This window comes from Rhea pennata, chromosome 4, assembly GCF_028389875.1.
Source record: "Rhea pennata isolate bPtePen1 chromosome 4, bPtePen1.pri, whole genome shotgun sequence".
NCBI lineage: Eukaryota > Metazoa > Chordata > Aves > Rheiformes > Rheidae > Rhea > Rhea pennata.
Genome location: NC_084666.1, coordinates 69598418 through 69611874, shown reverse-complemented (window position 1 = coordinate 69611874; position 13457 = coordinate 69598418). Strand labels below are relative to the sequence as shown.

At 39.2% G+C, this 13457-nt stretch overlaps 1 protein-coding gene across 2 annotated transcripts in view; it reads left to right on the top strand.

Moving 5' to 3' along the window:
• The window catches only part of GRID2 (glutamate ionotropic receptor delta type subunit 2), a 692796-nt gene that overhangs the window by 139965 nt on the left and 539374 nt on the right, over nucleotides 1-13457 (top strand). For both annotated transcript variants that reach the window (XM_062575022.1, XM_062575021.1), the window contains exon 2: nucleotides 3385-3540. In XM_062575022.1, coding sequence (XP_062431006.1) covers nucleotides 3385-3540 — 156 coding nt within the window. The remainder of the gene's footprint in view (nucleotides 1-3384; nucleotides 3541-13457) is intronic.

The window sequence follows — 13457 nt, the reverse complement described above, 5'->3', positions numbered from 1 at the left end:
ACAAACACTTCTCCCCCCCCCCCATAGTATTGCTGCATCATTTTCTAGAGAGTGAGTGGCATATAGTATATGAAGAAATAATTTTGCTCCTTCACTTTAACTGTTCATGACTTTCTATAACAGTTTTTCCCGTTGCTGAGAGGGTTCATTTTTGAAAAAAGTCTAAATAAGTCTGAGGGTTGTGCTGGTTCTCTCATTTTGTAGCTATATGAGAGGAAATGAGAAGGTATACAGCTCCCACTATAAGAACAGTTTTGGAGTGTGATACCCTTTCTTTGTGTGTGTGCCTTTGTCATGGATAAAGGCACAAGTTTGAAAGAATAAACTTCAAAACTTCAGTGTAATTGCAATCCTTGTCAAGAAAAAAATTAAAACCAACACAAAAGTAGTTTAGGATTCCATTTACACCTAGCTGAGAAAAGCTTTGATAGACACATTTCACGTTGGAAAGTTCACCTCTACCAACAAGAAGATTACTCCTAAAACAGATACTGTAAAGCAGGACTCCTAAAACACTTGGACTTAAAAATGTACATGTAAGAATAGGAATAATTTCAGAATGATTCAGACACTTTTGAATTTTCCAATTTTATTTAACAACTGAAATAAAATGAAGTTTCAGAATCAATTAGAAAATAGTTTCCCATCTCCTCGGTCTTCCACGTGGTATGCATAAGCTGCTGTGCACTGCCATCTCCTGAAAGGAACCGTGCTGTATGTGTCAAAAAGCTTATTTGTGCAGCTAAATTAGGTACTTTGATGGATAGAGCCTTAACTTTTGAAAGAAGATGGTGTAATTTCTGCAACCATAGCTCCTGCTTGTGCTTCCTAGCAACTATTTTGTAATTCATTTATACTTTTGTTTATTTTGCCTGCATGTACCTGTTTATTCCTGGACTAGAGCATGAGTAACGTCTCATTTCTGAAAGGTGTCTCATTTAAAATGTCAGATGCAGTATCAATTAGAGAGGAAATTTGGAGACTTATGTCTGATAAATTAGAGAGAAAATTTGGAGACTTATGTCTGATACATGGAGCACTAAATGAAACAAGTAGCAGGCTGAGCAAAACTTGAGCAGTTGTATCACAGTGAGGAAGAGCATCATTTGTGAAGGCTGCATGAGGTCTCATCTAGGGCAGTTCTTAGTATGTCCAGATGCTCTCAGTGGTGAGATCTGCGCCAGGCTGAGAAATGGGAGAAAACACGCAGGAGTTTATTAGGGGTATCTGTATGTGAAAGAAGGAAGAGGTCTTCAGCAAGAAGATTAATCCACAGAGAAGCTCAAACCTGGACTGGGGGATATACTGAAAATTAGTCTGGGGAACAACTCTGCAGTTTTAAGGCTGTGGGCTGCAGGGAGTCTCTGTGCAGGCTCGTGCTCAGGGCACAACAGATAACTTGAGCTTCTCTGTAGCCTCTGCTCAATAAGCTACATGGATTATTTTGAGGACGAAGCTAGGTTTAAGATGACATCTCCTAGTTGTAGAAGAAGAAGCTATACTCTGAAACGTTGGCTAGGTTTCATTTGTGACAGTCAACTGCTGTGCTGTGAGCGTGTATGAAATGGGTGCACCTTCTCTTCCTTCCAATTTTTTTTACAGAATTACCCTAGAGCCTACTGTCATCATTTTCTGACTTCTTTCTTTCCTTGATTTTGGCTTTCTTACTTACTTGCACTTTAAAATAGTTTCTTCAAGTGTTTGTTAACAACATTTACTAGACTGTGTAGTCATCATCAGTATAGATGTGCCCCTAAAAAGCAAGCACGTGTGTTTGATGCTTGAAAAGAGCTGTTTTGTGAAGGAAAGGGAAATAATAAGGGAATAATAAGCAATAATGCAGGAAACAGTAAGGGAAATAGTTTTCAGAAATTCCCTGTAAAGTGTCTTTTGTACCTTCAAATGCTATTTGGGTACTAAAGTAGCCTTCTTCATGGAGAAGACATAGTTTGTGGCATCTTGCATACCAAGTGTATTCTCAGCCATGTCAGGCTTTGCTTTATGAAGTAAAATAAAACAAGGGAAATAGAAATGGAGGCAAGGGAGAAAATCAGTATTTTCAGCTGACATTTGCACAGAGATGACAGGTGAATGAGGGGGAGAGGTAAAGAACAGCTGTTCCAGATGGCAGCAGCTTCAGGAGGGAAAACACTCAAGTCAGTGCGGTCAGGTTGTATGAAGAGATGACACTCATGTAGGATGAGTGGTGCTGGCAGGGATATGAGTGTTGGAGGTCAGTGGAAAATGTATAAATAATGTATATGAAGTTTATTTCTCTTAAAGTAGATGTGTATAAATGATTTTCTTCATTTTTTTCCTGAACTAATTGAAGTTCTATAAATGATTAAAAATAGTTTCTAAAATCTGTTTTTGAAGCATCTCTTCTATCTGTTTAATCTACTGACTGGGAAGAAAAGCTTTAAAGGTTCTTGAAAGTCTTCAGAGCCCTGCTTTGGAGATCTAACGATGTAGCATTCTTCATAACATTGTGATCTGAGCCTTTAACACTTCATGCAAGAAACAAATGTAAAATAAAGGGAAATTAGTGATGCTAAAAGTACGCATTATAGTTTAAAGAAAGGAAAAAGCTAAACTCTTCCGGTTAGCCTTGGAGTCCTTTTTCAGTACACCTGAAGAATTGGCTGTGCAATCATTGAAAGTACCTGAGGAGTCTTTAGTCTGCCAACTCCTCCTGAGTTTAATGGTTTCATGTTTACCATGCTCAGCTTGAATGTTTTGGAGGAAAGGCAGAGCAGTCACTTTCTGTCAGATTTATTAAGTCAGAATATTTTTAATTAACTAATTAAAAGTAATTTACTAGCTTCAGTAGTCAGATGTTTCGCTAGCGAGATCGTTTTACAGATCTGATAGAAATTAGAACCAAAACAGTTTATATCAGCCACTGGCCTGTCTCCTGACGGAGGCTGTCAGTTTTAACTCATTTTCCCAATGGTGCTGCTGTTCTGTGCTTATTCTCACCTTGTTTGAACTTTGTATTTTTTTAATTGCCACTAGACAAGATGTTGAGCAGATACCGTAGCCAGGTGTGGCTATTCAGGGTATTAAATGGCACCTTTGCAAAGATAATTAGTTCTCATTTCTTGGCCACATTTCAGTACAGATAATTTGTTTTATGCCTATCCAGATTTCCCCAGTGTTTCTAGTTGGAGTCAACACTTCTTTTCACTTTGTGTCCTCACTTATATCATAGAAATGCTGTATGTTGTGAATTGGCTTTCTGGGCTCTGTGTTGAGAGAACGGCCCTTCAGGAATGAGCAAGGGGATGTGGTTATAGCATAAAATATGTGTTAAATTCTTATGGCTAATGCTCTTGGGTAATGCAGGGTGAAAGGTGCAACGTGATTTTTGTTCTTTTTTCCCAGGGGCGATTTTTGATGAGTCTGCCAAAAAAGATGAGGAAGTTTTTCGAATGGCAGTTGCTGATCTCAACCAGAATGATGAAATCTTACAGACAGAGAAAATCACATGTTCTGTGACCTTTGTGGATGGCAACAACCCATTTCAGGCAGTTCAAGAAGGTAGGACATGTCAACTGATTTTTTGACATTATTTCTGCAAAGACATGCAAAGTAGTACCCTGACTAATAGCTTCCTACCTTTATAAAAAAAAATAATTTGTGTTGGCTTCTTTTTACATAAACTATCAAATATTGCATGAATTTAATTTTGGATTTGGATACTGCGTTGCTCTAGTGTCTTCAAGTAATAAACCTAGCTTTCGTCTGTTTTGTAAGTAAAGGCTCTTGAAAGAGCAGTGAGAAGCCAGTTTGCATATATCTTCCCTCTTTTGCAGGCTGTTTTGAGGCTATTATCGAACAGTCCTTACTTTTTGACCTCTTAATACTACTTTTTGGTTTCATTTCACACAAATACCTGTGCTTGCTTGGTCGGAAAACTTAGGTTGCTGTGGATACCCTTTTCAGCACATAGACCTGAAAAAGTTACCTATTCTGTAGCAGGGCTTAGAGATAACCTGGTGACTCAGAAAGCTACCTGTGTTCAATGTGATTTTGTACTCCATCCTTTGTCATTTCCCAATTATTGTGCAAGAGATGAGTATGTTGGTCTGAGCTCATGTGATAGCAGTAAGATGATATGACTCAATATTTGAAATCCGGAGATGGATTAGTAAGTCATTGGTGTGACTGAACAGTTGTTTGGAAAGATAGCTATATAAAGCATTTGTAAGCAGAGATTTGTATTTGTTTCCTAAGCATTTGTAGTTCTGTTGTTCTAGCCCAGTGACTGCATTCTGTGAGTGAAGACCATAGGACATATGTCCATTATAGGCATATTATTAATTATTATTATAAGAAAACAGTATTATTTGCTATCTCTATGCTTGTTGGCTGCTCTCTATTGTCACAAAGTAAATAGATCTTGAAAGCTGAGATAACTAACTAGCAAATATGTGCTCTTACATCGGTGAATCAAAGGTAGATGGCTCTTTGGCTTTGATGGACTATTGATAAGATAGTACTAATAAAAATGTAATTAGAGTTTATATGATAATTTGTTATCAATGGCATCCTTAATGTTCGGAAACTTAGGAATTCTTGATTTTGCTAAATTGCACAAGAAATAGATGGACCCATGTAATGGGAAGCATTATACGCTAGGCTTTGACTAAGGCTGAAGCAGAAGAGGAAGTGCTTTTGAAAATACCATGGATTTTGATTTTTTTTAAAAAAGAAAAAAGACAGGAAAACTGAAGCTAGCAGTATGTTGAATCCAGAGGGGGAAAAATGGGGAAATGAGGTCAATCTTTTTTGTATGCTTTTTGCACTGTTAATATTTAGGGGTTTCTTTTCAGTCCATCCAGGATGAATAATGCTAAGCGATGCTGACTTTTCTGTGATTAACACTGACACTTCAGAATAAATTGGCTTTATCATAGTGTTAGAGCAGTAGCAAATTATTTCACTACCCTTTAAGCCCTATGTTGGTTCAGCAACTTATTTATTAGTTAGACAAAGTAGAAGTATCTGGTGAAGTAGCACAAAAGGAGTTAATGACTCTGTAATTCAATACTGAATTACTCACTTTTTGCAAACAGCTATGATTGTCATTTCTTTGAAAATATCTTAATATAGGCTTTATTTGAAAAATGAATGGAGTAGGTTTGGTATGTTTTATTACTACGTGTTGGGGGAAAGGGTCTGTTGTGATACTGGTGAACCCAAGAAAATTGCTAGTAAAAGCTGTTTCCTATAGAAGTATGGCTGAATATAGCTACATAGCTAGTAAAGCCTCATATTTGCTGTCTATCAAGTGCCAAGTGTTTTATTTGGCGTAATTTGACTGAAGGACAAAGGTTTCACCTTTTGCTTCTGCGTCTCTGTGAAATTTTGCTCATCAGCCTGTTTTTCACAGTTGATGCGTTTTCCTTGCATTTGTTTTAACTAAGTACGTAAGTTGCACTACAATATTTCTATCACTTTGCACCAGGTTCCTCCCTCTTTCCTTTCTTCCACATCCTTTAGCGCTTGCCCCTGCTCCTGACTGGTTTTTGTAAATGTGCTGATTGCAGGGGAAGAGGACTGCTGTAACTGCTGCCGCTAAAGAAAAACAGTGAGACCTGGTTATAAGTAAGAGTACACTGAGCCTAAGAGTGCTATCCTAAACATCAAAATAATCATACTAAATAGCCTTTAAAAAAAACCCTTTTAATGTTTGCTAAAATGTTCATCCGTAGTGTTAGACCCGTAACGGTGATTTACAATTGGTCTAAATTTGTCCACAATATGGCCCTTCTAATGAATAGTGAAATTTTTTAAAAGCTTGTGTTAGATTTTGAATTTCATAAAACGAGAAGCCACGAGCAAAGATCTGATAAAACAGGACGTTGCCGCAGAGGCAAAGTTAGAAATACGTCTTTCATAGCTATCTGCTAATGGGCAGCATGTTTTATTTCTACCTTTAATTCATTTTACTAGCAAAACTATAGCAAGTAACTCCTGAACAATGTACACACGAGCACTCAGTTACTTTATATCGATTTTTCTATGAAAGATAATTAATTTCCGAGGATCGACTGCTGTACTGTACTCAATGTTCTTCCCTCCGAATCCGTTTTTATAAATTATTATGGTGCCCTGAAATGTCCTCCATTTGCACCTTAGGGCATCTCTTTAACAGGTCTGATTGGAGCTATGAGACGGTATCGCAAAGCTGAGCGGTTTTATCCCGGAAGAGCCGTGAGTGACAAGCGCCGTAACGCCACTGGAAGTGCCCTCGGGGACAATTTATAGGCACGTTACAGAGCGCGGAAATAGGAGATGAAATCGGTTTTATTTACGTTCGGGAAAATTTTTTCCGCTTCAGCGTACGCTCTGCCCGCCTGACGTCGCGCGGTCCGGCCGCGGCGAGCCCGGGGGCCGCCCGCGGAAGCCGCGGGCCCTCGGGGCTCCCGAGCGATCTGTGCGGGTCGGAGGGGAAGAGCATCGATTGCTCCTCGCCCGTTCGGGCTGTGTCTGACGCAGGTGCGGCCCCGGGAAAGCGGGCGCTTCTTTCTGCGGGTACGCGGTGCAGGAAGTGCGGATCATCAGGTTCGGGGTTTTTTGATGGTAGTAAGTCCAAATTTTAAGCACTGTGAAACAGTGAATTAGGATGCCACGTTCGCAGTAGTGCTTGTAATAGTATCTGTATTATAACGATATAAAGTTCAGTTCCTTTCTTGTGAGACTTTAGGTTAGAGGTTATTTAAATACCGGTGTGTGGGATAAGTCTTCAAAAGGTTTTGAGTTCTACGATATACTTAAACCATAATTATTTTTGAAGAGAGACATGTTTCTGTAATTCTTTTTAATGGGCTGGATTGTTTTTCTTTTTTCCATTGGGAAATCTGATCAGAATAAGTACATCACTTCACTCTTGTTTGCTGGGAAATCACTGCTTTCTCTTATCCCTCTCTTACTTTTATTATTCTTGTACTTGCTTTTATACACTAATAATTAAAACCTCAGTGTTACGATTCTAGGTCTGCTATTACTGCCTATCTTTAATCTGTCATTAATAACACTGTGTGGTTGCTGAATGGCTAATGTGAAATATGCAATAGCATGTGTATTTTTGTGGAGTACCTAGCTGAATTACCTTGGTGGAGAAACCGCTAAATATCTGATTCAATCCAGCACTAATGATTCTCTAAACCACCTTTGTCGTCTCAATATTTTCCACAGAATCATATTCTTGCAATACTGATTTACTCGTATTTAGGGAAAACATTCTTGAATGATGCAGATTTTACTGTCCTCCGTAATTCCTATCCCAAACCTCAGAGCAAGCAAGTGGAGAGGGAGGCAGGGGAGGTTTAGATAACTTAAGCTGGAGGAGAAATTTTAGCTCCTGCTGATCCGCCGCCTTGGGCAGCACAGTTTCTGCTGCCCCCGTGCTGCCGTTTCCACCTTCGTGCAAAGAGTTATGGAGCAAACTCTGCAGGTGTTCACAGTGCTCAAGGCATCCGTAACATCCGGAGGGCTGCCGCGTCGTCAGAGCTCGGCAGGACCCACGGCCAAAGATGCGTGCAGACTCCTCAGAAATCGTTGCCGTTGTTTTAAACTCCATGTCGAGCATTCTGTTTTTATCTGTTGCTGTTATTTTTTATCCCACTCTTTTTCCCTCCTCCTCTCTTTTTTTTGATGTGTTACTTTACATATCTTAAGTAGTATCTCTAGAGTAATCCAGTGTTTTCTTCTATAGGCTAGCTAAAACACGTTACAAATAGGTTTGCTTGATGCTGCTTGAAATCCATTTTGTTTGACAAGTTGTGCTATTGGAATCCTGTACATGTGGGTTTTGTTTTTATTTTTTGAAAGTAACCTCTTTGTCATTCAGGTTATTCACTGGGATGTGCTTACAGACACCGGCTCAAGCCTTTGTAATGGCTTTTGAAAGCTTATTGTGATCGGTGAGGTAAACAAGGCAGTGAGTCATAACTAAAAGGGATTCAGCTGCAGAGGGACGGAGGTTTGTAGGGCAGCAATCTGTACGAAGGTCACATCCAGGACTTTATTCGAGCAAAGTTTTATGGTCAGAAATTACGGCCTGAGGGATGCAGCTGCTTTGGCCTTTGGGGTAGATGAATGTAGTAAGATTGTCCTTTTCTGCTTTTCTGGTTGCTGTAGAAACCTTTTTAAATACAGAGTTTGTGGACTGCTAAACTTTCTGTCACCCTCTGTCATGCATTTCTTCAAATTTCTCAGCTTTCTCAGCTTTCTTGGTACTATTCATTAACTGGTACGTGTTCAGTTTGGGATTAAGCCTCTACAGGATTGCACTTCTTCACTGGCCTTCCATTTCATTCTAGGTCTGCTTTCTTATTTCCCAGTAAACCAGATTTTGGTATGAAATGATGTTGTTGTTAATACTGAGGGCGAAAAATGCACTTTCAACTAGGATTTGAACTACAGAAAGTTTTGGGGAGAGAAGGATAGAAGCGTTGCAGTAGCAGGAGGAGAATGTACTGTAAAATCAGAACCTATTGGAAAAGTTTGCAGTGGCAGGGGATCTTGTCTATACTTCAGAAAATATGAAAAAAATCATTTGAATTACCAGTTCTCTGTACGTTCACTTAATATATCAGCAGTGGTGGCGTTTTTTTTTTTTTTTTTTTTTTCCTGTTCCCAAAGTGCTGGATGGGAACCATGGTACTTTTACGCAGTCTTTGTTCTTATTTCAGTTTTGCTAACACTACAAAATCAGTCACATCTCCGATTTGCATAAATATGATGTCATGGGACTCCATGTGTTAGCAGCTAAAGAAAAAACAGATTTTACAACCCTTGTGATAAAATCATGACAGCTGGGAAGACAACGGTTACATCGGAGGAGATCTGGAAGAAGGGAAGAGTGAGCATTGGCTGAGCTAGAAAAGGGCATGTAAAAGAAGTTGAGTTTAGCAGGAGCAAGATGCATATTTAACACATTTTTCAGCAACAACTTCAAAGCTATTGTGACCTTCATTTGCCTGGAAGTAATTTACCAAGAGTATACTGCAAACTGTAAAAGTGGATCAGATTTATTTTAAATAAGGCTTCCTACTAATTCAGCAGTTACAGTAGCAATTCCAAGACTTCCACAACTCTCAAGTTTTTGAATTTTGGCCTCCAGTATTTTCTTGTTCCTAATTCTATCTGTAGTTACTATTTTTCTTTTTCCAATTCCAGTATAAATTACCGGGTTGTAAGTAATCTCTGGCAGCTTTAAGCTGCACTAGACTTGAAGGTACTTGAAGATAAATATCAATCCTTTATCTTCAGCTTTAACACTCTCCCCACACCCCAAACACGCACACACTCCCCGAAAAACTATCCATCAAGAATGAGTTTTCCCAGATTAGTGTGTGCAATGTAAAAAGTCATGATGACAGGAGAAGAGGCAGAAGCCTCGGTAGTCCTGAGCGTTCACAGGTGGAGATACTGGTGCAGTTGAAGAGCATGCGGAAAGAACGTGTTCCAAAGAGCTGACCAAAAGAGGAAAAAAGGCTTTGGACAGTGCACAGCGGGGCAAAATCCTGGCGTCTGTTGTTGCTGTTACACACGTTGCCTCACCGAGCGTGTGGTTTGTGACTGCTGCGTGTCTTTGTCACGGTTTGTGGAAAGAATATTAGTGCTTCTGTGGAAACCACCTTTTTTCAGGTGACCAGGAAACCTAGTAGCACCCCATCTTTGTATCTTGCCACCTCACAGCGTTCAGATGCGAATATAGGGCTAGCCGTATTTATGTGGGACCGCACATCAAAACAAACAAGGGCTAATGTTTAAGAACTTCTCTTACCTGCAACACTACGTTTTTGCAGTCTTTTTCCCCTTCTGCTTGCTCCTGACTTTGAAATGGCAAGAGAGATTTTTCTTAAAGCCAATGTTCCCAGTTGACAAAGCTCAACGTTAGTTTTTATGACCATTTTTGAAATTTTTATCACAGGGAAAGCAATTCTAACAGGCCTTATAGCATATCTATAACACTTTTGCTTAAAAAACATGTGACTGTCAAGCAGGCTATTATCCTCATTTCCTCTTTTAAAAAAGTGAATCTAATAAAGAACTGAGTAGATAACTGGAGAAGTATGGGGTTCTTTGGTGCTGCAGTGCAAAGTGAATTTTCCCTCTTAGAAATGCGTATTATCGTAGGAGTAGCTAGATAGGCTGATATTCTGCACGAATCACACTTTAAATCCAGGCTGAATCACTTCTGAATTTGTGTTCTGCGTGTTTGCACGTGAACTTCACGAGTGTTCACAAGATCTGTTTTCATATATTAAACACAAGGCTTCAGTCTGCTGTATTAATGTACTCAGACAGACAGGTAGTAGTTTACTTTTAAGAGAGCTATACAAATTGCAGTGTGATTAAACAGTATCAGTACTACATTTACATATTTAAAGCTACCATGCCTGGAGGCTTTTGGGGTATTTTATCAAACAGAAGTACAGGGACTAAGCAAATGAGAGATGCTTGATTTTCCCAGATGCCAATTATTTAGCTAGAACCCTAGGCAATTAGTCCCCCAAAGTAATTTCCTAAATAAGTAATGGACACCCTATCTAGATTTTCCTCCCTGTCTTTTCATGAAACAGTGTCCACCAAGATCACTACAGCAGTCAATCATCGCTGGCCAGCCAGAAACGTATGTTCAGAGACAGGCTTCACAGCGGGCAAGTTTGCAGCATGGTGTCGCACCTACAAAGCAATTAATTGCTGTATTCAGTCATTTTCTGCTCTATGGATGTAGTCTGCCACCTTCGTCCATAAAACAATGTTGATTGTAATTTGGGGTTTTACTTTTGCTTTTTCAGATTAAGCTCTCTTAATTTAAGAAAAAGTTATTAAATCTTCATTGCAGCTGTCAGATTACATAGAAATGTGTATCTAACTGCATACAGATAAGTATTTGATGCATGCATCTATCACTGTGTTTGCCTAAAATCAATGTAAGGTATACTTGTTTAATTACTTTCACTTTCAGGCTGTTTCATTTAATTTTTTTTTTCCTCCCCGCTGTAGTCTGTTAGCTGTTTGGGCACAGTATGTATTCTTAGTATGTTGATCTATATTTGAGGCATTTAGGTATTTATGTGAGGCAAATAATCTTAAAAATAATCCTTTCTATATATGCATGTAATTAGAGACAAAGTGTACTTTATGGAGGACAGTAGTGTTTTAAAGCTTAATTTTGGTAATGAGGAAATGAGCCGTGACAGTCTGGAGGTGAAATCTGAAGTGAATTATGAAGGTCATTCCCTTGGATGTGGAAAATAATTATATTTTAGCTGGGTTCACTGTTACTCAGTCCCTTCATATTGTACACTACCAAGTAATTTTCACTAATATCAATTTATGAAAAATTTTCTGACTGAAAGAGAGCAGTTACAAGCACAGATTTGGAAACTAGGCAGTGTTTTATTAAAACACTAATCATATCAGAAAACCTTTCTTGCTATCTTTCTGAAAGGGTTTCTGCTAAGGAATTTTAATGCTCATCCTAGTCCTTATATTGGTGTAACTTTAGCCTTTTTGATTACTGGTCCTGTTGAAATTTCTTTTCCTCTTTAAAATACAGTCTTCTGCAATTTTTCATTTAGTATTGAGAAGAGGTAAGCCATATGAATAGCTACAGTCTTTAAGTGGAGCGCCCACAGAGAGAGATGCAACAAGTAGTCTTGATGCTGATGAGAAAACTGCCTTGCACATCATTTATTCTGAGCCTAGAATAAACACAAAAGTCCTGCAGAGCGTTTCACGTAATGTTGACATACAAGACAAAATTTGCTTTGGGGGGATCTTTTTGTAGTGATTTAAAGCACTAACATGTGGGACTTCATGTTGAAATTAAGCACCTGCTTAACGGTGTTCTTAATCAGGGATTAATTTAAGCAATCCCAAATCAGGGACTTTGTTTCCTTTGGCAGCTGGTATTTATTATTTTGTTTACTGCACAGGAACTCTTGGAACGGTTTCTCAAGAAGTTTGTAGATCTTAGCAGCACTGTCACGTCTTGCATCTCTGGTGGCCTGGGTGGCCACTACAGGTGGCTGCAGCTCCTCTGTGGTTGCTCAAAGCACAAAAAGTGGCTGCAGATCACAGCTGTACTCTGTGATACCAGAAAAGTTGGAATTTGGAACAAACCTTCCTGAGCGCCTGTCCTTAAAATGCAATTAAATAAGCAAAAGTCCACGGAGCTTTTGCTTCTGACAGTGTCTCATGACAAGAGGATTGTGGTATGCAGGGTGCAGTCACAAATACAAGAGTGCTGCAGTCAGAAACTGTGGTTTCATGTTGCAGGTAAACAATTTGCTTTCTTTTTGGAAAACATTATCCTTTTATCAGCTGAATACAGAGTTGCCGCTCACTGACCAGCCGGGAGGGGAGAGGAAGGTCTGCGGGGGCTCCAGGGGGGCTGCCAGCCCTGGGAAGGGAACGGGCACCCTTGTTAATCAGGCAGCTACAGGAGATGGCTGCCCTAAGAGAGAGGCTTGCATCTTGGAGAAGTGAAGCATGCTCATTTAAGTGAATAGGGGTGCCAAAACTTCATCTCTTGAATGAACAGTGAAGCAGAATGTTTGGAGAAGATTAAATCCATGCAGACTACAAAAAGGAGCTTGAAAAAAAAAAAAAGAAAAAGAAAAAGAAAAGAAAAGAAAAGCCTAGCTATAAAAGCTAACATGCTCTCTAGTAGGTGCAATCTGAAATCTGAGGTGATGCAAAAAAATAGATTCCTTGAAAAAGTCTCAATAGTTTTACTAACTGAAAAGGTATGGAATGCAAGTTGCCTCCTGAAGTCTTTACTAATCCTAAATCTCTGATAGAAGAAAGGAAAAGGAAGTAAATGGGTATAGATGAGGGATGAGGGCGACTTCCAGTTGGTTCTCTTCTTGCCGTTCCAATGTTTTCTAACTCTTCCTTACATGTTTTTCGTATTATCTGCTTTGGTGTTGATGGACCAAATGTTGAGTCACAGTTGTACTCTTCTGCGTGCTTGAATTGTGGAGTTCCGTGCTTTTGCTGCCTGTGGTGAGAGGGAGAGAGAGTCTGGAGATATCAGTGCTACACAGTGACCTTCTTTCAGAAGAGCAGTAATTGAGTGTTTTTTTTTTTTTTTTTTTTTTTAAATAAAACCTCTCTGAAATCTTTAATTTAAGAAAGAAAATGTTTTTAAGTTCTTTGCTAAGTCATTCTTTTTGCAGTGTTGGTTCAGGAATAGCTTTAAAAGATACATTGCTCTCCCGTATCTTTGTGAAGAGCGCATAACTGTTTAGAGGAGCATTTGCAAGACACAAGACTTTCCTTTGTAGTCACTGCCATTCTCAGGAGACGACCCGTAACAGCAACTTCCTTTCTGATAGCCAAATTGTATCTTTAGAAATGGGATGACAGTATTATGCTGATAGGTTACAGGAATTCTGTAGCAGACTGGAACAAGCAAGAAAGAGAAGGTG